General features: G+C 45.2%; 1 protein-coding gene across 1 annotated transcript in view; it reads right to left on the bottom strand.

The window, feature by feature from the left end:
• The window catches only part of SDK1 (sidekick cell adhesion molecule 1), a 1,001,700-nt gene that overhangs the window by 167,086 nt on the left and 807,906 nt on the right, over positions 1-26,708 (bottom strand). Inside the window, exons 20-22 of the mRNA XM_035283177.3 lie at positions 25,603-25,701; positions 18,314-18,505; positions 15,869-15,990 (exon numbers count right to left, since the gene is read on the bottom strand). Coding sequence (XP_035139068.2) covers positions 15,869-15,990; positions 18,314-18,505; positions 25,603-25,701 — 413 coding nt within the window. The remainder of the gene's footprint in view (positions 1-15,868; positions 15,991-18,313; positions 18,506-25,602; positions 25,702-26,708) is intronic.

Below are 26,708 nucleotides of genomic sequence, written 5' to 3' on the forward strand. Positions count from 1 at the left end.
TCTGAGATCGCATCATTGCACTTCAGTCTGGGCAACAAAGTAAAATGCCATCTCAAAAAAAAAAAAAAAAAAAAGAGAGAGAGAGAAAAAAAAAGAAAGAAAACCCAGGTCATTTAGTCAAAAAAGGGGACTGCCCCCTGGGTTGCACAGGCTTCAACTCCTGAAAAGGGAAAGCAGATTCACTCATCTGCTGAGATGACATTTCACCAGGATTCACCTCTGGGAGAAATGTATTGCAAGAGGCTTTGGATCAAGGGCATGCTAGGGAAACAGAAAACCCCATACATCCTGTAGGATGTCCTCACAGGTGAGTGCCTCAGCAAACAGCAAAATGAAACACAGCCCATGGCCTCCCATCCATCAGCCCGGCATCTGGTCCCTCGGCACGGTATGTGCTGAGGAGATAGACAGTGTTGCTTCACGCCCCCGCCTTCACCGAGGCATGCATCATTCCAAACGCTGTCGCTGTTGACGCCGCCGGCAGCCTCGGCATCTCTAAATGTCCTACCTGGGGACGCCTGGGCACCCGGCTGCTCCGTCTCCACTACTCTTTAGTTACAGAGAGACCAGCACTAAACAGATTTGTGCTTTCTTTTATTAGCCCATAACACTCTCTCAGACTGTTTCTTCTAAGAAAATGGCTACTATTATGCACAAATAAGCACTAAGTGGGAGGTTTTTTTTCTTTCCATTTTCAGAATGAAAATAGTTTTAGCTGTACCTAAAGTGTTACCACTAGCATCTTCATTACGGAAAATTCTCTCAGAGCAGGCTTTTGAAGAGACTAGATGTTATTTTGGCTATTAGAGCACAGCAAATGGCCGTGAATGGCAGGGGTTTACAAAGGTAACGGAGCAGACAAACAGGAGTGGCAAATGAAAACATATAACATTTGCATTCTCCCTTTTACGGTACACCATAAAAATGTGGGAAGAGATGTTTTGCTCACTCTACAGTCAAAGGTTACTAATTAAGCAAAGCATTACTGAGCTAGAAATCTCTATAAAAGCTGCTTTGCTTTTTTTTTTTTTTTTGCAACCCACATCTGAGCATCGGCTCCAATGATTAGGATCCTTCATTCCATAATTCACTGAAGATATAACTCTAAGTAATAAAACCTTCCTGGTGCACTTTTAAAAATGGTTAGCATCTAAGGGAGACTTTTCTGCAAAGAAGATATGATTGAAAAGTGGATCAAAGGAAAGAAGCATGAACACTCTTCTGGCACAGTGTTGTGGTGGGAGGCCTTTGCCCCCGCCCCGCTCTGCTGGTCTCTGCCTAGGCTCATGTTCACAGAGCCTCGAGCCAGGGCTCAGCTGTTGTCCCCTTCCTGGGCCCTCCACACCCACCTGATGGGTTCTGTTGTTCCTTCCTCAGTGTTCTCCTGGCAGCCCAGCAGATCTCTCTGATACCACTTACCTGACTTCTACATGATTAATGACTTTGCAACTAGACCATGTGCTCTGGAGTTTTTCTCCTCCCCAAATTTCAGCCCAGGGCCTGGCACAGACTAGGAGTCAACCACCACTTCCCCAGCAGGAGGCTGTAAGAGGGAGCCCTGGGAGTCTCCCTGTAGCAGAGAAAGCCTGGGGTTGTCTTACATCCCATTTAAAGGGGATGAGGTGTCAGAGGTCCCAGAGGCCTGATCTATACTAGCTACAGTCTCAAGGGTCCCGCTGCCTAGAGTTTAGGACAGTTGGGCTTCATGGGTGCCTCTAGAGCCTGCCTGGACCAGGGAGCCCATGGGACATTCTGAGAGAAGTGGGTGGGGAATGAGAGTCAGGTGTCCTGGGAGGACCACGGGATGGGGTGGACGAGCACAGAGGGAGGCTGGGACAGAACCACAGATGGTCTCAGGGGCTGTCAGGTTTCTCAGAGGAGATGCATTCATAAAATATCTCAAGCTTTACAGAATGTGGAAGTGTGTCACCTCAGATAAGTCAGTGTAACACCATGTTCTAGTTCTCTCAGTCTCAGCGAGACAGGCATTGTTATTTGAGCTTTTACAGCTAATGAACACAACCTAAAAGACTTCCCTAAAGCCACACAGCTAGAAAGCAGCAGAGCTGAGATTCAGGGCCGGCTTGCTCCGATCCCAAAGCTTGTGCTGCTTGTGTCCACATTCCCGACGGTTTTGTGCTGCTCACTGCATGTCATGGCATCTTTCCTGGGGGATGAGTCAGAGAGATGACCCGTGGAATGTGATGAAGGCTTGGAAGATGGCACGTGGAAAGAAGCAGTGTGGAGTTCCCCCAAAGATCATGTGACCAGAGTCCTGGCAGTAAGAACGAGAAGAGGGGGCTGCAGAATTGTTCTTTCCCTGGATGGAGCCGTAAAGGTGTTGGGTGATGATGTGGAGGGTTGGAGTATATTCTGAGTCTGTAGAAGGCTAAGCAGTGGCTCTTATCTATACTAGCCTGCCAGTGAAATACCCTAAGAAGGTGTTTAAAGAGATACCTGTTCATTCATCACTGTTAAAAACACACCCTGTGTTGGCCTGGCACAGTGTCTCATGCCTGTAATCCCAGCACTTTGGGAGGCCAAGGCGGGTGGATCATCTGAGGTTAAGAGTTCCAGACCAGCCTGGGCAACATAGTGAAACCCTGTCTATACTAAAAATACAAAAATTAGCTGGGTGTGATGGTGGGCACCTGTAACCCCAGCTACTCAGGAAAATCACTTGAACCTGGAAGGTAGAGGTTGCAATGAGCTGATATCACACCATTGCACTCCAGCCTGGAAAACAAGAGTGAGACTCTGTCTCTAAAAACAAAACACAAAACAAAACAAAAAGCATACCCTGCTGTAATAGCAGGAACAGGTCTCAAATAAAAGCAGGATTGGTTTGGCCAACAAATGGATACTTGTGCTAACCCCTGCCACATCAGATCATGATATTTTCTTGGGATAATTTAGTATACAACTGAAATCCAAACCAATTGTTAAACTGAAAGAAAATTAGCACAATATAAAACCAGAGTAGCATTCTTTTGAAATAAGAAAGAGATAAGATTACAACCAGATGTTTTTAGAAAACAGCTATCTCTTTCATGGCAGCAAGGACAGAGGCTTAAATGCATAAAAATAATTAAAAAGACATAGGATGACATGAAAGAATAAATTGATAGTACAGAATAAGCCACTATTTACTAAAAAAAAAGGAAGATTTGAACAAGTAAGTAATAGTGTTGTGTAAAAGTGAAAAAAAAGCCGTTGAAATTCAAAACTCAATGACTAGACTAAAAACAAATTAAACACAGGTCAACAGAGAATTAATGTACTGACAGCTGGATCTGAGGAAATCACTTAGAAAGTCACACACAGAGATGAAAGGACAAGACACATGAAACAGGTGCTAAGAAGCACAGAGGAAGGAGTGAGGAGTGGTCTCCTGTATCTAATTTGAATTGCAGAGGGAGAGAAGAGAGGCTGTATTCAAAACAATCATGACTAAGAATTTTCTAGGACACATAAATTCTCAGATTCAAATGCTTAACAAATCCTGAACAGAATTTTAAAAGAGATCCCTTGCCCATTGCTCCCCACCTCACATACACTAAAGCTCCAGAACACAAATGACCAAGCGATATGAAAACACTAGAATGTCTACAAAGCAATAAAAACTGGCTGGGAAGCAAGCTTCAAAATCAACAATAGGAGCAAGAAAAAAGATGAGATGTTAACTTCAAACTTTTAAGAACGACTACAATTAGAGTGTTAAACTATCATTTGGAGAAAGGCACTGGGGTAAAGGTATTTCCAGACTGCCCAGTGCCCACCATGAGAAAATGTATCATCTGCTAACTTGCATATGGAGAACAGCTAAAAGACATACTTGAAGGAAAAGAAAATTGAACCTGGAGCAAAGACTCCGGAATAAAGGATGAGCAAAAAAAAAAAAAAAAAAAAAAATAGCAAATGTGAGCCAGGCCTGGTGGCCCACAGCTGTAATACCGGCATTTTGGGAGGTGGAGGCGGGTGGATCACTTGAGGTCAGGAGTTCCAGACCAGCCTAGCCAACATGGTGAAACCTCGTCTCCACTAAAAATACAAAAATTAGCCAGGGGTGGTGGTATGCACCTGTAATCCCAGCTACTCAGGAGGCTGAGGCACAAGAATCACTTGAACCCAGGAGGCGGAGGTTGCAGTGAGCCCAGACCATGCTACTGTACTCCAGTCTGGGTGACAGAGTGAGATTCCATTTCAAAAAGAAAAAAAGAGAAAGAAAATGGTAAGTGTGGAGAAATGTAAGCCAGTGCTCACTATGAGACAAGATGCCAATAAGCATCATTGCCTTTGTGGATACAGAAAATTGAGGCAGAATAGACATGCTAGACATATAATGAGTATGATTTCACTGGAAGGGATTTTTAAGTCCCATACCACTGGAAGGAAGATAGTGCAGTAATGTTAGGCTTTGATAACTTAAGTTTACACACAAAATTTTTAAGGGTAGCTATCATCCTCTCCTTCCCAGAGCAGGGTGTGAAAGAGTCCAGTCAGGAGTCAGGATCTGGGCAAAGAAGGTGTCCAAGCAGGGTGACAGTCCACTTTGGTCATGAGACTGGCCACATACAGTAAAATTCAGCAAAAAATAAATATATTGAGGATACTGGGAGCCAGAGAAAGGCTGGCATAGATGTAGAAAGGGGGCAGTTTACATACACTGAGGGTTTTGCATTATATTTGGAGGTGATGATGTGAAATAATGCTTATCAGAATATGTGGCTAGATATGGAAACTGACCGAGCTATAGAAATATATACATTCCTAGCTGGGAGCAGTGATGCCTCAGTGGCAATGAGCACACTACTACCTGGATCTTGATTCCTAAATCCCACTCTCCACTGCAATAACCCAACATTCCCTGGAGAAATGGCTGGGAAAGAAGAGAGAAAAAACAAGATGAGTTGGGAACATCTTGTACCAGAAGATAAGGAAGTGCTCAAAGAATGATGAAGACATCAAAAGAATACTGAAGCCAGTTGGAAGTGCCCCCACCCCCATTGGCCAAATGGAGAGAAGTTTGAGCATCAAAATTAGTAATGATAGCAATAGTTGAAATCTGTTAAACAAAATACAAGTCATGAGTCTACACTGATGATATTTCACGGAAAAATAAATGAAAAGAAAGCTTTTGCTTTCAGGAATAAGCTCATAGATAAATGTAGAAGAAATGATTGAATTTTTAAAAAAATCACTAGTGCTCTCATTGCCCTAATTAATTCCAGCAAGAAATATTAATGGATGACAAACTGGTGGATGAGACTGGAAAGGGAAATGGGGTTTTTATGGAATCTCAAAGTATCTTCTCACAAAATGCTGATTAATTAAAGCAGGTGGTATGGAGGTGGGGGTAATTTTAGAGTGGAGAAATCTTAGTCAAGTGAGCAAAATAACTGGACCAATAACAGGACATGCCAAGGCCAGGTCAAACCCAACAAGGCACAGCAGGAGGAACTCAGCATCACTTCCCCCACATTCTGGCCAAAAATGCACCACTGAGGACTACTCCTAAAGACACTAGGATAAAGCCAAATCGACAGGAATCTCAGAAATAACTGGACTGTAGTCTTACTGTCAGGGTCACAGATGCCAAGAAACAATAGAGATGGTGGGAGACCACTGGGTGCAGCCCATGTCCTGGGTGGATCCTTCTGTTATCAAGGACTTTTGGGGCCAACTGGTAAAACATGGATGGGGGTTTTGGGTGAAGGGGTGTTCTCTGTAGGATTCTTAAGGCTTGTCTGTAGTTTCTAAAATACTTTTGAAATGAAAGGGAAAGAGTACCCTTCAAGGGAATTGGAAATTTCAGGTAAAATGTTTAACCATTGGCTGCAGGCTGTGAGCTGGCCCAGGAGTCAGGAAGCCCCAGGGATTCACCGCATGTGGGCTCTATGCTATGGAGCTTCCCTGCCCCGGACACTCAGAGACAGACCAGGAGGTATGCTACCAACGCAGGCCTGGGGAAGGGGCAAGGCCACTATGGGGAAGGCAGGAAGCTTGCCTGGTTCATCCTTCCTTGGGGCACCAAAACCTCTGAACTGCTGAGTAAGAGCAGCCCAGGAGAGGCTGCCTAAGCATATCCTGCCACCAAGGCCCAGCACAGAGGCCCCTTGAGGTGGTGGGACCCACATTGAAGATGCAGCTCTTTCATTTCCAAGTCTCACAGATGGAAGAGTAAGGCAGCCACTGTCCCAGGGGTTCTGATGAACTGACTTGTGGGTCTGGGTTCCTCCCTGCCCTATACATGTGGCATGATTGGGAGGCACTGGGCACCCCGTGCAGATGCCCAGGAAGGGGAAGACCCTGAGGGAGGGTCTCACCTCCACCTGAGGTACCTCATGGTGCAGATGCCCACGAGGGTCCTCCATCTGAGGGCTAAGGAACACAAGCTCAATCCAATCTCTGTTTATGAAAACTGGTAAGAAAATAAACTATTGATCTTACAACCCAAGTCAGACTGGGTGCGGTGGCTCACACCTGTAATCCCAGCACTTTGGGAGGCTGAGGCAGGCAGATCATGAGGTCAAGAGATTGAGACCAACCTGTCCCACATGGTGAAACCCTGTCTCTACTAAAAATACAAAACTTAGCTGGGCATGGTGCTACGTGCCTGTAATAATCCCAGCCACTTGGGAGGCTCAGGCAGGAGAATTGCTTGAACTCGGGTGGCGGGAGGTTGCAGTGAGCTGAGTTCGTGCCACTGCACTCCAGCCTGGTGACAGAGTGATACTCTGTCTCAAACAAACAAATAAATAAACAACAAACAGCCTGAGCCAAACTGCCAATCAGAAAAGGCCAAGTTCACTTATGAACATGGATACAACAATCTTAACCCCAAACAAAACAAACATTGTGACCAAATTGCCTCTGTCTCAGGAGCTCTGGAATGGTGAAATAGAAGGGCAACATGAATCACCTTATCAACAGATGAAATCAGAAAAACCATACAAGAAGCTTGATAGATGAAAAAATGCTCTGATGCAATTACATTTATTTATACTTTAAAAAAATTTAAAAACTCCAACTCCTAGCAAACTAGGATTAGAAAAGAATCATCTTAACCAAATACAGGCTGGATATTTAAAAAAAAATAGCCTACATCAATGGTGTAAATGTCATACCTGATGATAAAATCTAAAAATAATTATTTAAGGTGAGTAATAAAACAAAGATTGCCTTTTATCACCATCCCAATTCAACATACCAGAAGAGGTCCTATACCTCCAGTAAGATTACAAAATACTCAAAGAAGAAGAAATAGGCTGGGTGCAATGGCTCATGCCTATAATCCTAGCAATTTGGGAAGCCAGGGCAGGTGGATCACCTGAGGTCGGGAGTTCCAGACCAGCCTGACCAACATGGAGAAACCCCATCTCTACTAAAAATACAAAATTAGCCACTTGTGGTGATGCATGCCTGTAATTCCAGCTACTTGGGAGGATGAGGCAAGAGAATCGCTTGAACTCGGGAGGCAGAGGTTGCGGTAAAAGTAAGCCAAGGTCGCGCCATTGCACTCCAGCCTGGGCAACAAGAGCGAAACTCCCTCTCAAAAAAAAAAAAAAAAAAAGAAAAGAAACAAAAAACAGAAAGAAAGAATATAAAAAAATTCAAAGGAAGAAATAAAAACTGTCACTATTAACAGATGATATGAATTCTTTATAGGAAAAAACTAACTAATAAGAGAATTCCTAAAGTTTCTGGTTATAACATCAATACACCAGGCTGAACAGCCACAGTACTTCCCAGGTTTGCAGGCTCAAATCTGGCTTCATGGCTTGGCTGTGTAACCTGGGCAGGTAACCCAATCCCTCATGTCTCATCTGTGACACAGGGTAATAATGGCAACCAGAGAGCCATTATGAGAATTAAATGTTTTAATAATTGTGAAAGCACTTAGAATACAGAAGAGTTTATTAAAGAAACAAAAACATTTAAAAATCAATTGTGTTCCTCTATGCCAACAACACAGGTAGAAAATATCATTTAAAATATGCACACGTGAGTTCATCCTCATGGCAATGTTGCAGATAGTACTATTGGCCCCATTCTCCAGATGAGGAAGTTCAGGCTCACAAAGAAGAAGCATGTCTACAGAGCTAAGAAATAGGGATACTAAAAAAGAGGAACCAGGTCTGTCTGATCCAAAGCCCTTATTCTTCTCATTACAGCTTTCGAGGTACATTGATCCCCCCTTGTTCTCCTGGAACATGCTATCTCTTTTCACTTGTTTAAATCTACTTTTATCAGCTGCTTTCTTTTTGGCAAAGCACTGGGCTCTGTAGTCCTGCCTTCACCTGCTCACAGAAAGGCAGGAAAACAAGGGACAATCAATGCACCTCAAAAGCTGTAATGTTAAGAATACAGGCTTTGGATCAGACAGACCTGGTTCCTCTTTTTAAGCAACACCATCAGATGTCCACAAGAGTGGCCAGGAAAATCCTAAGGAAGTCAAGCAATGCATGTATATGTGTGTGTGTGCGCGTGTGTGTTTGTGTGCATTTGTGTGTGTGTGTGTTTGTGCGCATGTGTGTGTGTGCACGCATGCATTGGTTGGGGGGAAGGAGGCCTCACCAGATGTTAAAACATAGTTTAAACCCTCTCTAAGTAAACAATATGGAATGAGTGCATGAATAATCAGACTAATAGAAGAGAATGAAAAGTTCAGAAACAGACCTAAGTGCATAGGGGAATTTAATGTTACAAATCAGGAAAAAAATGGTCATATTAATAAATGGCACTGAGGCAATTACATAGCTATTTGCGAAATGATGAAAATGGATTCATACCTCACTCCATATACAAGAACCAGTTCCAAATGGATGGAGTTCTAAATGTAAAAATGAAATCAGAAAATTGGTAGCAGAAAATTGGTTGGGTTCCTTTAGAACCTGAAAGTGGGGAAAACCTTTCTGCTTATGATTCAAAAGCCAGAGGCATGCAAGAAAGGAGTCATAAATTAGACTTCCATTTTTTTTTTTGCATTGCAAAAAATATATACATGTTGCTGATGGGAATGCAACATGTTACCATCTGCAGAAGAGGGATATGGCAATGTCTGGGAAGTTTACATGTGCATTTGCCTTGTAATCCAGCCAACCCATGCCTGGAAATCTACTCCAAAGATACAGTGGCAAAAATACAAAATGACTATGTAAAAGGCTGAAAACAAGCTTGAGGCTGAATGAGGCCCCCTGGAGATGCCACACCCTAATTCCTGGAACCCATGAGTACGCTGCCTTACGTGGCAAGAGAGGCTCTGCAGATGTGATTAAGGGGAAGAGCCTAAAATCAGGGAGGTGATCCAGGTGAATACAAGGTAATCACAAGTCCTTAAAAGTGGAAGTGGGAGGCTGAAGAGTGGGCCAGTGAGATGAGAAGGAAGGATGAGAAAAAACCTAGAGTCTGAGAAGACTCAACCTGTCCTGGCTGCTCTGAAGATGAAGAAAGGGGATGCTGAGCCGCAGACCATGGTGACCTCCAGGAGCTGGGAACGACCATGGCCAACAGCACAGCATGGGGACCTCAGTCCTACAACCACAATGACTAAATTCTGCTGCAACCTGAAGAAGCCTGGAAGCTAACTCATCTCCAGAGCTTCCAGAAGAAACACGGCCCTGTAGCCTCCCTGATTGTAGCCAGTGAGATCCATGTTGGACTTCGACCTATAGAACTAGAAGACAACACATTCATGTTGTATCAGCCACTAAGTTTTTGGTCATTTGTTATAGTAGTGATATAAAACTGATACACATCCCAATGCCTGTCAGCAGAGGACTAGCTACAGAAACAAACCCTAGCTCATGCACACCGGGAGACCTGAGCAAGAGTGAGAAGAAAGGCCGAGTGCATGTCTGATGCCCAGGTGTGTTCAGGGTGCACTGTCACGGGAAGACAGCAAGGTGTAATACATCACCTTCTGTGGAAGAAAGAGGAAGTACACAAATACGTAGAGTTGCTTATGTTGCCAAAAAAAGGATAAACCAAAAGCCTAGTAAATATGGGTATCTACAGGGCAGAAACCGGGTAAGGGGACAAATGAACAGAAAGTTCTCTGTGTATCCCTTTTTAAATGGTTTTGACTTTGAGATCATGTAAATGGGTTATATCCTCAAAAATTAATTTAAAATCCTCCAACAATTTTTTAAAATGTAAAATGAGTTAGGCATGGTGGCTCACGCCTATAATTCCATCACTCTGGGAAGCCAAGGTGGGTGGATCACTTGAGGTCAGTAATTTGAGACTGGACTGACCAACATGGTAAAACCCCATCTCTACTAAAAATATAAAAATTAGCCAGGCATGGTGGCAGAGGCTTGTAATCCCAGCTACTCAGGAGGCTGAAGCAAGAGAATCACTTGAACCTGGGAGGCAGAGGTTGCTGTGAGCTGGGATCACGCCACTGTACTCGCCTGTGTGACAAAAAGAGGTTCCATCTCAAAAATAACTAAATAAAATGTAAAATGATTTTAAAAGAAAGCCAATGCTAAAAATTTAAGCGAAAGAACGAAACAAAGTCCTGAAATGAATGAACTTAAATCTGTGTCAAAGTAACCACAGAGAGAAAAGAATGCTGTGGCCTCAGAACACTGTATTTCAACTGTGCTTGTCTACTGTAAGTATAAACTAAATATTTTATAAACGGAATATAAACTATCAGTATAAACTGAATCTATTATACTTCCATGGTATAACATATTCTAAGGACAAATACTTAAATTTCATTCACTAGTCTCTGTTAGTCATACCACTGAAATTATAATTTTGAAACTCCTAATACGATAGTATTTGTGTTTTAATACAAAGGTTTCATACAAGTAAGATATACAGGCAAATTCACAGACCACAGGTCTATGCAATTTTGAAACTCTTAATATAATAGTAGGATAAAGAAAATAATCATTTAGGAGTCCTAAAAAGCACAGTTTTAGTGTAAGGGAAAATATATTTAAAATATACATCTAAGGTCTGTAATCTTATATTTCAATTGGAAATGTCAGTATGAACTCATGATGCTTCAAAAGATTGTTCTGTCTACTCGGGAGGTGTAGAAGCAGCAATCAGTTGGGAGCCATGAGCACCCACCTTGGTGCTCAGGTTATCGTCTTTAAATAGCATTTGACACTCATGAAACCAAGGCCACCTAGGCGCGGCTCCATCTCAGCTTGAGGCGAGAAGTCTTCAAAGAGTGCAGACTCATGCCAGAGCCCCAGGATACGAAAGTCTCCCTAGGCCAAAGCGAGGCCAATTCTAGGTTCAAAAAGAATGATGACTACAGGTGGCTGAAACCTACTGAACATGTAAAAACCAATGCTTTCATAATGATACTCAGCAAAAGAGATCACAGGACAAAAAAAGAAAGAACAATCCATTTAACATTGGAAGTAACCAGGGGACCAATTCCTCATCCTTAAAATTGGTAATTAAGGGTTTATTCTGCCTTCCTGTATTTGAGGATCACTAAATAGTCTGAGGAATGAGGGGAGATGCTTCTTTTCAGAGTTCCAACAGCTAAATGAAGAAAGATTGATAGAAGTAGAAAACTATCATCTCGAATGTCCTAAGAACATAATTAATTCAGGCAAAGATCATGGATGGATGAGACCATTAGATAAAAAGCTGATGGAGAAATTCACAAGGTAGGGATCAGTCTGCTACACTCTGCCGCCCAAGTTAGCATCCCTGAGTGGGGCAACTAGACCTATGTGCCTCCAATTTACTGCAGTAACTGGGAAGCAGTCTTAGGGAGGGAGGGAAAGAGGGAGGGAGGGAAGAAAGAAGGGAGGGAGGGAGGGAGGAAGGAAAGAAGGGAAGGTGGGAAAGAGAGAAGAAGGAAGGATGAGAGGGAGAGAGTGAGGGAGGAAGGAAAGACAAGAGGGAGTGAGGAAGGGAGGAAGGAAAGAAGGAAGGGAGGGAGGAAGGAAAGAAGGAAGGGAGGGGGGAAAGAAGGAAGGGAGGGAGGAAGGAAAGAAGGAAGGGAGGGGGGAAAGAAGGAAGGGAGGGTGGAAGGGAGGAAGGAAAGGAGGAAGGGAGGAAGGAAAGAAGGAAGGGAGGGAGGGAGGAAGGAAAGAAGGGAGGGAAGAGTGGAAATGGAATCTACCAGGCCTTTGCAATGAACTTCCCATTTACAGGGAAAATGGCAGGTAGAGAACAGGTCAAGTAACCCTACAAGGATGTTACCAGGTGCATCTCCAATGCAGATGTCCCATGGGATGACTGGCTGGGTTTTCTCAGTGAGGTAACTGCACTGGGGAGAAAGGATGGGGTATTCCTCTAGATTAAGAAATGTAACTTACAGTGACTGGAAGCAGATGAGTGGTTGTGGGGATGAGGAGGCTTAGTAGGGAGGGATACCGATGGCTGCAAGAACACCTTTCAGGGTGAGGAACATATTCATTATCTCGACTGTGGTCACAGCTTCCCAGGTGTGTGTATACATGTAGCTGAGTCAAAAGTTGTGAAACGGTCGACCTTAAATATATGCAGTTTACTGTATGTCAATTACAACTTAATAAAGCTGTTTACTTTTTTTTTTTTTTTTTACAAGTTGAGAGATATGACAGTAAAACAGTAAATCTTGTTTGAATCCTACTTTTATCAAAACCACAGTAAAGACGTGTTTTGGAGACTTTGGGGAAATATGAGTGTGAACTGATTATGAGATGATATTAAAATGTTCAAATTGCAAGGCACGGTGGCTCATACCTGTAATCCCAGCACTTTGGATGGCTGAGGCTGACAGATTGCCTGAAGTCAAGAGTTTGAGACCAGCCTGGGCAACATGGCAAAACCCTGTCTCTACCAAAAATATAAAAAGTTAGCTGGCATGGTAGCACAGGCCTGTGGTCCCAGCTACTCAGGAGGCTGATGGGAAGGACTGCTTGAGCCTGGGAGGCAGAGGTTGTAGTGAGCTGAGATCGTACCACTTCATTCCCGCCTGGGTGACAGAGTGAGATCCTATCTCAACGAAATAGTAACAGTAATTTTTTCAGGTGTGACAATGGCAACATGAGAGAAGATATTTTCATGTAAATTTTTCTTTAAAAAAATTTTTTTTTGAGATGAAGTCTCACTCTGTCTTCTAGGCTGGAGTACAGTGGCATGATCTTGGCTCAGTGCAACCTCTGCCTCCTGGTTCAAGCAATTCTCCTGCCTTGGCCTCCCAAGTAGCTGGGATTACAGGCACCCACCACCATGCCCAGGTAATTTTTGTATTTTTAGTAGAGACAGGGTTTCACATGTTGGCCAGGCTTGCCTCAAACTCCCAACCTCAAGTGATCTGCCTGCCTCGGCCTCCCAAAGTGCTGGATTACAGGTGTGAGCCACCACACCTGGCCAAAGTTTTCACTGAAGTAAGACACCCAGGCAAGCTCACAGACCACTGGCTGTATACACAAAATAAGCACACACATATAACCCGGACACAGATCAAGAAACAGCACTCCTGTTATTCCAGATGCCCCTCTTCAGGTGACCCCTCTGTCACTGTCACCCACACGGTAAGTAACCACAAGGCTCCCAGGGGAACCCATATTCCAACGTCAAAGATTACTTCTTCCTATTTTGGAACATTCTATAAATGGAATCACACAGCATATGCTCCAAGTAGGGGTCTGGTTTTTCTTTTGCTAAACATTATGCCTGTGAAATTCATCCATATTGGCACGTGAACAGGTATTTTAGTGGCATGTGAACACGTATTTTAGTGGCATGTGAACACGTGTGAAGTATATGGGGGTGAAGTGACATGTTGTCTGAAATATGCTTCCAAATATGCCAATAAAAAACTGGAGATGGACAGATGTGGTGAAATCTTGAGGATCACTGACTTCTGCTGATGGATATAAGGGGCTTTACTGTATTATTCTCCTTCCTTTTACATATATTTAAGATGTTTTATATTAAAAATGTAAACAAATAGGTTGTAGGACATAAAGCCAGGATGCTGTGGCCAAGAAACTGTGTGGAGAGTCTCCACATCACTCCTTATCTTTCCCTCCTGGGAGAGTTGAAACAACACTCCCAGACTCTCCTGCAGCGACACCCAGCCACGCAACCAAGTTCTGGGCAACAGAACGTGGGCTAAAGGAACATCATCCACTCCCAGGCCTGTCGGATGCACAAATGAGCTCTCGTATATTGAGCCCCATGATGCTGGCATTTCTGTCACTGCGGCCTGCCTAGCCTAGTGTGACACCACATGCTAAAGCCCGCAGAGAGCGCTGCCTCCTGGCCTCAGCTATGTGGCATTGTCAGACACCAAAGACCACAGCATGTGCTTCTGTGGGCCTGAAAGTATTGCCTGGCTACTTCTGCTGATGGATTTTTTTTTTTTTTTTGGAGACAGAGACTCGCTCTGTTGCCCAGGCTGGAGTGCAGTGGCGCAATCTTGGCTCACTGCAACTGCCACCTCTACCTCCCGGGTTCAAGCAATTCTCCTACCTCAGCGTCCTGTGTAGCTCGGATTGCAGGCGTACACCACCATGCCTAGCTAATTTTTGTATTTTTAGTAGAGATGGGTTTTCACCATGTTGGCCAGGCTGGCCTTAAACTCCTGGCCTCAAGTGATCCACCTGCCTTAGTCTCCCAAAGTGCTAGGATTAAAGGTGTGAGCCACTGTACCCAGCCAATGGATTTTAATACTAGAATTGGTTTTCATGAGACATTGTGATTCTTGTCCTATATTTAATCTTACACATTTTAAAGTTTGCCTTCATTAATTTAGTCTTCATTTGCTGGGGTCTGATTTTCTTCATCTGATGTGAGGTAGAGCTCTACTGCTATTTTTTCCTAAGTAAATAATTGTTCCAGTCCCATCTGTGGGTCAGACCCATCCAGATGGCTTGCACCTTCAGGATCCTCCTTAGGTTTTCAGAAATGTTTGCTTAGTGGAACTTTTGAAGAGGTAGATAGGATTTCTTCCCTAATTTATGGCCAATTTCCAGGAGTGGATCTTCTTGCGATATAGTACAAGTACAGTCATGAAAACCACTCGAATTTTACTACAGATAATAACTATTTTGAAACTTTACTACTCCTTATAATTTGGCCCTTTATCTTTTTCCTCCTGCTTTTATTGGAACATGGAACTGGTGGATTGCAGGGCTTCGCCCCCCATGCCAGAGTGATCCTATTCAAGCCAGGTGCTGTTCTGGACCCTATGTGCTCCTGTGCTTGCTAGCACACCTGGAGTCAGACCGGAAGTCTCTTGGGGAACCCACTCTCTTAGGTCCTGTAGAACCCTCCTCCGGTTCTCCTCAGACTCACTCCCTGTCACGCCAGGGCTTGCTCTCCTCTGTGTAGCACCAGGCCTCCCTGCTGCCCCTCAAATATAACAGCTTTCCCACAGCTGGAGGTCTTTCTTTCCCAGACAGCACTTTTCTCCTCGACAGCAGAAACTCAGCCAGCTTTGTCTACTGCAAGAGCCCCCATGCCCAGAATAGTGCCTGCAGATAGAACAATCGTCTCTAAAAATATTGTTGAATGAATGCATAGCTAATGACACACAAGCTGTACCAAGCAATTAATCCTATTAGTATATTTAGTAGCTAATTGTGATATAGAATTTTTAAAACTCAATCAACGATGCTATCCAATTTTAGGTACCTATTTTGCATCACAACTTTCATTTTAACCCTTCTTATTCTTGTTGTATTCACCTGGTAGGACCCCAGACTGACATCTTGTTCCTTGTCTTCCTACATTCTGCCCTGATATTTGGGCTATCTTCAACCCTGATGCTCCCCTTCCAAGTAGGCCCCTCTCCTCCACACCCCATGACATCATCTGCAGGGGCACCACTCACACACAGGCCCCAAGACTGCTCTCTTGGGAAACGCCGGCTCCTGGTTTGAGACACACGTACCTGGCCCTCGACAATCCATCTGGAGATGGACGTTTTCCCATCATAGCCTGGCCGGAACTGAAGGGTGGCAGAGCGAGGGCTGATGTTGGAAATGACCAGGTTGGATGGAGCACCAGGAAGGTCTGGAGAGGAACCAGGGTGGAAGAGGAGAGATTTACACTCCACCACAGCTTAGGAAAGATATCCAATGCATCAGCTTCAGAAGTAAACAGTTTTGAAATGATGCTATACCAAAAAGATTTGTTTTCAAAAGCATGAAAGTGAGAAGCAGCACAGCTTCTCCAGGGACATGATCCATGCATGGTTTTTATTTTAATAGGGTGACCCAGTGAGTTTGCTGACACGTGGCTAATGTGGCCTTGTAGATGAGAAACTTGGAAGGCACATGCCATGTCTTAGGCATCCCTGTACACTGTAGGTAATTAACAGATGCTCTCTGAATGAGGAAGGGATGAATAAATGTAATTCTTCCTGGCTCCTGAAACAATACAAAGAACAAATGGCCGTGCTTCCTTTCATAACCACTGCAGCCTCAGGGGGATGGAGGGAAGAGAGCACAAGCCTAGGACTGCAGCCAGGCAGCATGACACCTGGTCAGTATCAGGTCTTGAGCCTTATGCTTCTTGGGTCTTGTTTCCAAGACGACCAAATTCCAGCGAAAGTGCGGAAATGTCCTCACTCTACCTGTATTCAGTTGCTTGGGTAACTGGATAAGGTGGAAGGTAGGTTCTGAATGAGCCTGTCATTGAGGGTGACTGTGGCTCAAGCCTACTCCTAGATGAGATACCCTTCAATACACTCTCCCCAAAGAGCATCTCCCACTCAGAAGTGTAGCACTGTGAGTTCAAAGTGAGAGCTTTTATATTACTGTGCAATGCAAAATACTCTAGAGACAGACAAAGGGATAAAATGGGGGGAAAAATGCAAGGCTAGTGCAGCTTTCAGACTGTACTATGAGGAATGCTTCCCTCATTTGCTGTTGCTTGGGGTGTTTGAAACCAGGTCTTGCACAGGGACAATGAAACTATTTTGGTGATCAGTTCATTATCAGCACAGCAGGGTCTGTAGGATCTCAAGGGTCCTCTCCACATCTAGTTTTTAATGAATTTGAAATAGAAAAATGTTTAAATCAAAGGACAAGTGGACTCTTTCCTTTCTATTTCTTAGCTCTCTAGATTTTTAAATGGTTCTTCAATCATTAATGGCGATAAACTTCAAGAACAGTAAACAGAACACAGCGTCCCCAAAGCAGTTCTCGCCATCTGATTTGTTTCCAGCTACTACTCAGGATGAGTGGGCAAAGCTTAGGACCCCTCTCCAGCTACAAGCATTCAGCCTTGGCAATGAAGGAAGGGCAACTCCAGCAGCTCCTGCACATTGGTTATCAGGGTTTGGCCAAAGCAGCCAGGCCTCAGTTTCCCCTCTAACACTCCGCTGTGTGGCTCCAGATGTAGTATGGATCATAGTGTTCCTGGAAGTACAGCCTTCCAGAGGTCAGCTAATCCATTTTCCTGCCTTGGATGCACAATATTTAAGACATCCCAGGAAAATTCTGGCAACTTGCACACAGATGTGCTTCCAGGGTTACCCTCAGTCATGTATGTACCCATTTTTAACCAATTAAACCACATGCCATTTTGTTGATATGATTTGGCTGTGTCCCCACTCAAATCTCACCTTGAATTGTAGCTCCCACAATTCCCACATGTCATGGGAAGAACTGTAGGGAGGTAATTAAATCATAAGGGCAGGAAAAGTCTCAAGAGATCTATTGGTTTTAAAAATGGGAGTTACCCTGCATGAGCTGTCTCTTTGCCTGCTGCCATCATGTAAGACATGACTTACTCCTCCTTGCCTTCCACTATGATTGTGAGGCCTCCCCATATGGAATTGTAAGTCCATTAAACCTCTTTCTTTTGTAAATGGCCTATGGTTATGTCTAGGGTATGTCTTTATCAGCAGCATGAAAATGGACTAATACAATCATCCCTACTGTTTTGAAAGTATTCATATTTTAGATATGCATTGGGAACTGGCTTTAAACACTTTCAATGTGTGTTCTGGGTACTGGCTATTTGTTTAAAATAAATGAAAAAACTGAATTCTTCTATAAATCAAAGACTTCTGTCTTTACAATACTACATTTTATCATTATTTTGTAAATATATTTTAAAATAATACTGATTTCATAGCTGGGAGTGGTGGCTCACTTCTGTAATCCCAAGAGGAGAAGACAGAAGAGATGTGAATGCGTGTTGGAATTTCAGCTCTGGAGAATGAGGCTGACATAGAATCAACGTCCATTTATCCTCCAACATCTTGGCAGGAGGCCAGTACTTTTCAATGCTCTCAGTGGCTTCCACACAGAAGTGCCAATCAATGTTTAGCCTCAGGAATTTTCAAGAGAAAGGCAACAGCAGGAGGACAGCACATGATTTTACTGACCTGGGGGCACTCCAGAAGAAATGGTGGATGACGTCACCAGGCCAGTGCCCACGGCAGTCACAGCGGCCACATCGATGGTGTAGGTGGTGAGAGATGAGAGGCCTTGGATCTTGTACTCGTGTGTTGTGCTATTCAGGGTGTGCATGAGACGAGAATCATTCCTGCCATATACCTCCCAGGAGATCTGGTAGCCTGGAAAGGAACAGGACCAGATCAGCATTGGTCTCCTGAAGGTCTGGGCTGACCTGGATGCCACAGCACCATCTTTGCAGGCTTGGAGCTATGGAGAACTCAGCTGGGTATGCTGAAGGTGCTTTAGAGCCACTGTGCTACTGAAATGAAGCACAGATCAAGGCTTTTTCCTCCGTGCATCCATTGAGATCTCATAAGCCTGCTTATGGGAGTGATGGTCCCACCATGGGGGACCATCCCTCCCTACCAGGGCGAGCTTCACAAGGATGGGGCCTACTGGATGCTCTGGCAACCTCAGCACCAGGTGCATGGATTGAAAAATGTGACAGCTGCCAGCCCGCTGTGCCCAATTAGACCTTCTCTTGTCAAATTATGAATGCATTTAACCAATAATTCCATTAAAAATTTTGTACATATGTATGTACATATCTATTTATTTATTTTTGACTCTGATGCCCAGGCTGAAGTGCAATGGTGCAATCATAGCTCACTGCAGCCTCAACCTCCTGGGCTCAAGCCATCCTCCCACCTCAGCTTCCTGAGTAGCTGGGACCAAAGGCATGTATCACCATGGCTGGCTAATTTTTTGTGGAGATGGGCCTTCCCCTGTTGCCCAGGCTGGTCTGGAACTCCTGGGCTCAAGGGAGCCTCCTGCCTCAGCCTCTTTAAGTGTTGGGATTACAGCCACTGCACCCAGCTAATCATTTCATTTTTGGAAACTGATATTTTCATTATACAGTATTTTAAATCAATGGCTTGGTCTTGGGTTGCAACTAATTCATGGAAACACTTCCACTCTTTCCTTTACAAAATGACTGATAGACCACCCTTCCGTTTTGCAAAGTGCTTTGCCTGGAAAAGTTTCTTTCCACCTGAGTGTATGAGTTTTACTTCTAGTTCTGTCTCTCCCCTTTTTAAATCTGTTTTCTAATAAATTTGATTTCTCCCATACTCTCTTTAGTCCGGTGGAGCCTCATGATCAAAATTTATTCAACCTGGGATTTCACTGTGACTTGGGGCTTAGATAAAAAAGACCCACCAGGCATGGTGCATTACACCTGTAATCCCAGTACTTTGGGAGGCTGAGGCGGGTGGATCACCTGAGGTCAGGAGTTTGAGACCAGCCTGGCCAACAAGGTGAAACCCCATCTCTACTAAAATACAAAAATTAGCCAGGCATAGTTGCGGACGTCTGTAATCCCAGCTACTCGGGAGGCTGAGGAACGAAAATCACTTGAACCCAGGAGTGGAGATTGCAGTGAGCCAAGATCATGCCACTGCACTCCAGCCTGAGCAACAGAAAAATACTTTGTCTCAAAAAAGAAAAAAAAAGAGAGAGAAAAGACCCAACTAGCTCCTGAATCAATCAACCCCTGTGGAGGGGAGTTTATGTGATTAGGGAACACTTAAAAGTGTCTTTTAAAGAGGCAGACAGTGATAGAAAGAACTCATGGGTCCACAGGCAAAAGAAAACAGCTGAAAATGCTTGCTTTTCCCTATTTTTAGTCAATAACCTCAGGGATATAGAAGTACTAGGATGCACCTGCAACTTCCCCCTCATTCTGATGAAAGCAATAAATAAAGCTAGGAGTTGCACTTGCAGGTAAACAAGGATTTAGTGGACAGCATCTGGAGACTTTACTATTTTGAAAAAAAAGTTAATGTTGTAAACAGCTCCCCATGGTCGTCTCACAGACCCTATACAGCCCTGCAGCTTCTGTGCACGGGCAGCAGGGACTCCCATGCGGGCTGATGTGGGTGGAGCTCCAAGGAACAAGGGCCACGGAGGGGCAGCCTGGACGATGGGTGTCTCCAGAGAACTAGGAGCGCTGCCATCCCATAAGCCATCACCGACTGGTGCTCCCCGCCTGCCTTCAGGGTCTCTGCCCGGGTCCAGGCGGGTCACTAAACCATCCTCCATGGTAGCTTTATCCAAGGCGCCTGGCTGCTTCTCAAGCCCTGGTCTCCTTTTCCCCCTCACAGGGAGAGGGGAGAAGGCTATCCAGGCTGACCACTCATCATCGCCTTCTCCCCACTTCCTTCCTAACTTTATTAAAAAAAAAAAAAATATATATATATATATATATATATATATATATATATTTTCATTATACAGTATTTTAAATCAATGGCTTGGTCTTGGGTTGCAACTAATTCATGGAAACACTTCTACTTTTTCCTTCACAAAATGACTGATAGACCACCCTTCCGTTTCCGAGAGAGAGAAAGTCCTGCTCCATTGCCCAGGCTGGAGTGCAGTGGGGCAATCACAGATCACTGCAGCCTCAAACCCCTCAACTCAAGCCATCCTCCCACCTCAGCCTCTCAAGTAGCTAGTACTATAGGCACCTGCCACCATGCCTGGCCAAGTTTAAAAATTTTTTTTAGAGATGGGGTCTCACTATGTTCCCCAGGCTGGTCTCAAACTCCTGGCATCAAGAGATCCTCCCACGTGGCTTCCCAAAATGTTGAGATCACAAGCATCAGCCACTGCTCCCACCCGGCCCTGCTGTAGCTTTAGATCTTAGCATTTCCCTCATCTGCCCACCCTGACATTGAAGACTTCTAGCCTGCCCCATTCATTCCTGTAACGTTCACAACACACCTTTGAAATTAGAACCATTGTTATCCTGTTTCACAAAGGAAGGAACCAAGCCAGAGAAAGCTTCGTGGACTTGCTGGAACCCCAGACAGTCCTCAGTGGATCAAGGAAATAATACAGTGGTCCATTTCCAAGACAAATCACCTTGAGTCGCTTAGGTCAGCAAACTACAGAAGAAACAGGATGTACTAGGCACTTGCTTGGATCGTCAATGCCTGCTTGTCAGCCTCCCCCCACCTTAGCTGCCCCCACCTGAACCAAAGAAGTTTAGTCTAAGATGAAAGTTTACTATCCTGCCGAATAGCTCATTTTCTCTGTTCTTATCAGCCTGCCCAGCCACTTAGGTCATAAGGCAAATACTTGAAGAGCCCCTGAGTGGACTAGGATTGCAATGCATTGTGTGTGGCAACAAAATGCAGCAAGACAACCCCCAAAAAACCTAAAGCCCATACCCAACAACCAATAGTCAACATCTGGGAAGACTGTGGCCCCACAGTACCCAGCCTATGAGGAAAGGGGCAGGAGCCTGAGCACATGTAGATAAACTGCTTGCTGTGACCGTGCTGGGTGTGCCTGCCCATCAAATGCCCAATTTTGCAAGATTGTCACTAAAAGTCTCACTTTTGCTATTTTCTGGGTATCTAAGTCCATCCTTTGGGTTTGGACAGGTTTGTTTCTTTTTTTCTTTTGAGATGAAGTTTTGCTCTTTTTGCCCAGGCCGGAGTGCAACAGTGTGATCTCGGCTCTGGGCAACCTCCACCTCCCAGGTTCAAGCAATTCTGCCTCAGCCTCCTGAGTAGCTGGGATTACAGGTGTGTGCCACCATGCCTGGCTAATTTTGTTTTTTTTTTTTAGTAGAGATGGGGTTTTTCCATGTTGGTCAGGCTGGTTTTAAACTCCCAACCTCAGGTGATCTGCCCGCCTTGGCCTCCCGAAGTGCTGGGATTACAGGTGTGAGCCACTGTGCCGGGCCTGAGTTTGTTTCTCACAGTGGATGAGACCCTGCCTCTTGAAGAGCTTTTTCCTCTAGCACTTCCTCCTGAGGTGTGTGAGGGAACCAAAAGGCATCCCTAACCTTGGTGGGTCATACCTGGTCAATCACTAAATAATTTGATCCTCAGGGTCTACTCTGAACCTATGGGAAGAGGAGCCTTTGCTCAATGTTACAACCTTGTCTGCCAGAAAATTTTCTTGGTTTAAAAGCTGTTCTTCATCAGAATTTACTAAAACACAGCATCATGTTCATCATGTCAACCCAGAGCTAAAACCTGGCAATTCCAGTGTTGTCAGGAAGGGCAGTGTTGCTAGGATTTATTAGGATCAACATTGATAACATGGTGTGCTCAAATGGTTATGGATACCAACAAAAACCAAATGGACAGTTAGAGGCCGATCTGCAGAAAAACGCCAGGAGAGACGGCACAGGCTCGGGACATGTGATGCCTGTGAGCACAGATGGACGGAGTGGTGGGCATGAGGTGGGAAAGATATCCTCGAATTTACGAACAACAGCTTGGACGTGTGTGGAGGGCTTGGGCAGTACTGGCCAGGGGATGCATTTTCTGCTTCCAGCTCCCAGAGGAGAGAGGAAAGAGACAGCCGGAATCCGGAGCAGGGGTACCTCCTGCTTGGTGTCCTAACTGCTCCCACTGGCTGCTAACTGAGACTAATGGCCAGAGGAGCTTCAGAAATAATTTTCTGTTGATCTGAAGTAAATTCTCTACAAGAGAGCAGTGCATCCAATCACAAACTGTCTGTCTGCATCCTGGCCCTCATAAATCTGAGTTTACGGAGGGAGAGTAGAGGACGCTGAAATTTACAATGAGCGAGCGATGGGCAATTTATTTGGGTGGGCGCAGCTGCCCCCTGCTCCACACTTCCCTCTCATTCCAGGCCTCGAATTAAAATAAAGGCTGGGGGTTGCTCAGCACCAACCAGGGCTAATAAACTACTGTTTCCAACAGCACCTCTAGCCCGTAAAGCAGCACCAAGCCCAGGCCCAAGTCGTCAGCGCTCCTGGGCTCCTGCAGCCGCCTTTAATAGCAGGTGCAGCCTTTGCAGCAAGCCTTCAAGAGGATGGCAGCGCTGCACCAACCCTTCCAGAAACTAGCTTTTGTTGGCCAGGTTTGTCCATGAAGGTGGTTTTTTTTTTTTTTTTTTTTGCTGTCCTTAATGAAACACTCTGCATTTAGCACAGAATAGAATTTCATGGTGCTGCCAGCACATTCCACTGGAAATCTATGTCTACTTGGTGGGTGCTGGGGGGAACTTCCCTGATTTGGGCATCACTGGGGGTGACAGGGTGACGTTGGGTTGGTGAGGTAACAACATCTCATCTCACCTCCTCTAGGACCTTCTCTTCCAAAGAGCTGCAGGCGTCCACTGCAGCTTCTGGTGATACAAGGTGCACATGACCGTGTGAGCAGGAATGGAGAACACACAGCCACACAAAGGGAGAAGGGGACAATGTGGCCACCGAGAGGAAACTGCAGGGAGTCTGCCTGGTGCTCCCACTGGAACTTTGCTGCCTGCCACGGCACAGGCATCTCCTAACCAAGCCTCTGCCTACAACCAGCCCGGGAAAGCTCAAGCTTCAAAGTCAAGTTCCACCATAAACAATAGACTGCTGCTTGCAACTACAGGTATTTACTTAAATAAAATACGAAAATGAGTTCATGAAGCCCCATTAGCTGGTGAAACAGACGATCATAAATTGGAAGTATTGGCAGCCACTGCTTAGCCGTGAAATGTTGGCTCAATGCGAATTATTATGCCCATGGATTTTTTTCCTTCAGCTTTAGAACAGGAATGAGGTGTGTGCTGTGTTCACAAAAGGCAGGGCAGAGGCCAATGTGTGTATCTGTAAAAAGGGAATTCCTTCTGTGTAGAGACTGTCTACCAAGGAGTCTCTGCCAGATTTCCAGAGCACGGCCGAGAGTGGACCTGAAAGGTGACTGGGCAGAGGTGAATTCTTTCTATCCCACCCAGCTAGCCCCGTTTCTGGGGTCAGTGGTGAGCAGAGCTCTAATTCCAGTCTCTGAATTGGTCCCTGAAGGGTCTGAACTGGAAAGTCTTTTTCTTCCAGATGGTAGCCTCCAGCTCAGCTTTTAAATATCCCGCCTCCCACTAGTTCGTTTGTTTTTCCTTCCTTTGAATGCTTTAAGACAAGATTAAACTAAACAAGGTTCCTGCCGTCTAGAGCGGCCTCCCCAGCTCATGGCACCCTGCCTTTGCTTAACTCCTTGACTTCAGGCAACAGCAGCCCTTTTAACTCAGCACTTGTGACTATTTACTTAGACGACAGGCCCAGGGTATCGTGTCCAATTCTGGTAGTAACTTTTCCCATTCCTGGAGTTTTCACACTGTTTAAAGTAGGCATTTCAAAAGACAAGCTTCTGAAAGGTAGAGCCAGATTCGTAAATTTACTTTTTTTAAAGTTAAGGTGAGACCGAGCACAGTGGCTCATGTCTATAATCACAGTGCTTTGGGAGGCCGAGGTGGAGGATTACTTTAGGTCAGAAGTTCAAGACCAGCCCGACCAACATGGTGAAACCCTGTCTCTACTAAAAATGCAAAATGTCAGCCGGGTCTGGTGGCACACACCTGTAGTCCCAGCTACTTGGGAGGCTGAGGCAGGAGAATCGCTTGGCGGGAGGCGGAGGTTGTAGTGAGCCAAGATTGCGCCACTACACTCCAGACTGGGTAACAGAGTGAGACTCAGTCTCAAAAAATAAATAAATACATAAATAAATAAAATCATTAAAAACCCCCAAAATGGTGAGCTGTCTCCCACAGAGACCCCGTAAACCAGGAGAGGAGATTTCACCACCCAGGGGCCTCTAAGGCTCAGTCCCCGCCCCACGCACAGCTGAAAACTTCCTCCGAGGTACTTGCTTCATGGTCTCCTCAGGGCTCTCACTGGAGGGCAGGCTGGGGAGGGGACCCAAAATGGGATCTGCTATCAGAAGACCCAGATCTCATCTTGGCTTTGCAGCTCACAGCTGTGGGATGCAGGCTGAAACATGGGCATAGGAGCCTCATGGTTGTGTCTGAGAAGGCTGGCTGTGCACAGGAGCTCTCAGTGCCATCGGCTGAATGAAGAAAAGGTCACCTAACCTCTCAGGGCCTCAGTTTCCTCATCTGTAATATGGCCATAATATTAATATTGATCTTACCATGCTGCTATGAGAATTAAGTGAGACGTATACATGTGAACACACATGTCATAACATGACTGACTCTCATTGGTCAGAGACTTTGGAGGCCTGGCAAAATCACGCAAGGAGAATAGATCTCAAACTCTAGCTGCTGCCTACACAGTGACAGGGTCCTGGACAAAGTGGGACTCTGCCACATGTCCAGGAAGACATTTCAGTCACTCTCGGGAAGGCCGTGGGCATGGGCCCCTGCTGTCAGCAGTTTGGTTTGACACTATATCCACCTCTTTTTGTGAGGACAAACATCTTTTTCCTGTTTGGAAGGCAGGGCTACTTGCCTGTAATGATGCCATTTTTCTCCAGGGGCTCTTGCCAGCTGACCTTGAGAGATGTGTCCAGAATCTCCGTGAAACTCAGATGTCCCACAGCTCCTGGCTCTACCAATTAAAAGCAAAGTCATCTGTTAATACAACAGCCCCAGTTTTCTTTTGATCAGAGGTGTGGGGAAGGTTCTAACTATGGAAGGAAAGTGGTAGGCTGGGGCTGTAGAACCCTGCAGGAGATATCAGTGAAATGCAGAAGGAAGGAGGGCATTTGAGGCACCCTGGTCATCATCATATACATTATTTTCTCCAGCCTCATCCTAGCCATGCAGGGCACTGAAGCTACTGGCGGCAGGGAATTTATACACAAATCATTCTGTCTTTCTCCTTGATCTGATCTGATTAGAACAATCTGACTGCTGGATCCTCAAGAGCAACTGCCTCCTCTGAGTGTTCCTCCACGGTGCATGCAGCCCCGTGTCTGGCTTGTGCGGGTACCAACAGGAACCTTGCAGGCCAGAACAGGACCCTGGGCCCAGGGGCAGGCTCACCTGCCAACCTGGTCCAGAACTCCAGGCTCTAAACCCCCACTAATAGCCCTGAAGGATTCCAGAGGGGCAAGGCAGTGGCCTGAGAAAGTCCCAGCAAAAACAAATTCCTTTCCCGAGAGTTTCTGTGCCCTGTGGCTCCCTTGCTAACATGGGTGGGCAGAGCTGCAGAGTTACGCTTGAACACTGGAGTCCGAGCTGGGTGTCAGACCTGGCTGAGCTGCTCGCTGGCTATGCAGTGACACTCTTAAAGCCTTAGTCTGTTCATCTGTGAAATGGGGAAAATAAAGATAACTCGGTGAGGCAACTGTGAGTATAAAATGTAATAAGGCATGAAAACATGTCCCGGGAACCGTGAAAATGCTCTATGACCATCAGCCACTGTCATCATGATGAACCTCTCATCAGAACATAGTCATTCCTAGGATTACATGGTGGCCACTGCAGAGAAAAGACCCGAGAGTCTAAAGTATGAGTTAAAAAGACACAGGCCCAGGTCAGCAAAGCAAACTGCTCGAGGATATGTGGCCACAGGTGCAGAGCTCTGCCTCACAGGCAGATGGACCCCATTTG

This window comes from Callithrix jacchus, chromosome 2 (assembly GCF_049354715.1).
Source record: "Callithrix jacchus isolate 240 chromosome 2, calJac240_pri, whole genome shotgun sequence".
NCBI classification, from domain to species: domain Eukaryota; kingdom Metazoa; phylum Chordata; class Mammalia; order Primates; family Cebidae; genus Callithrix; species Callithrix jacchus.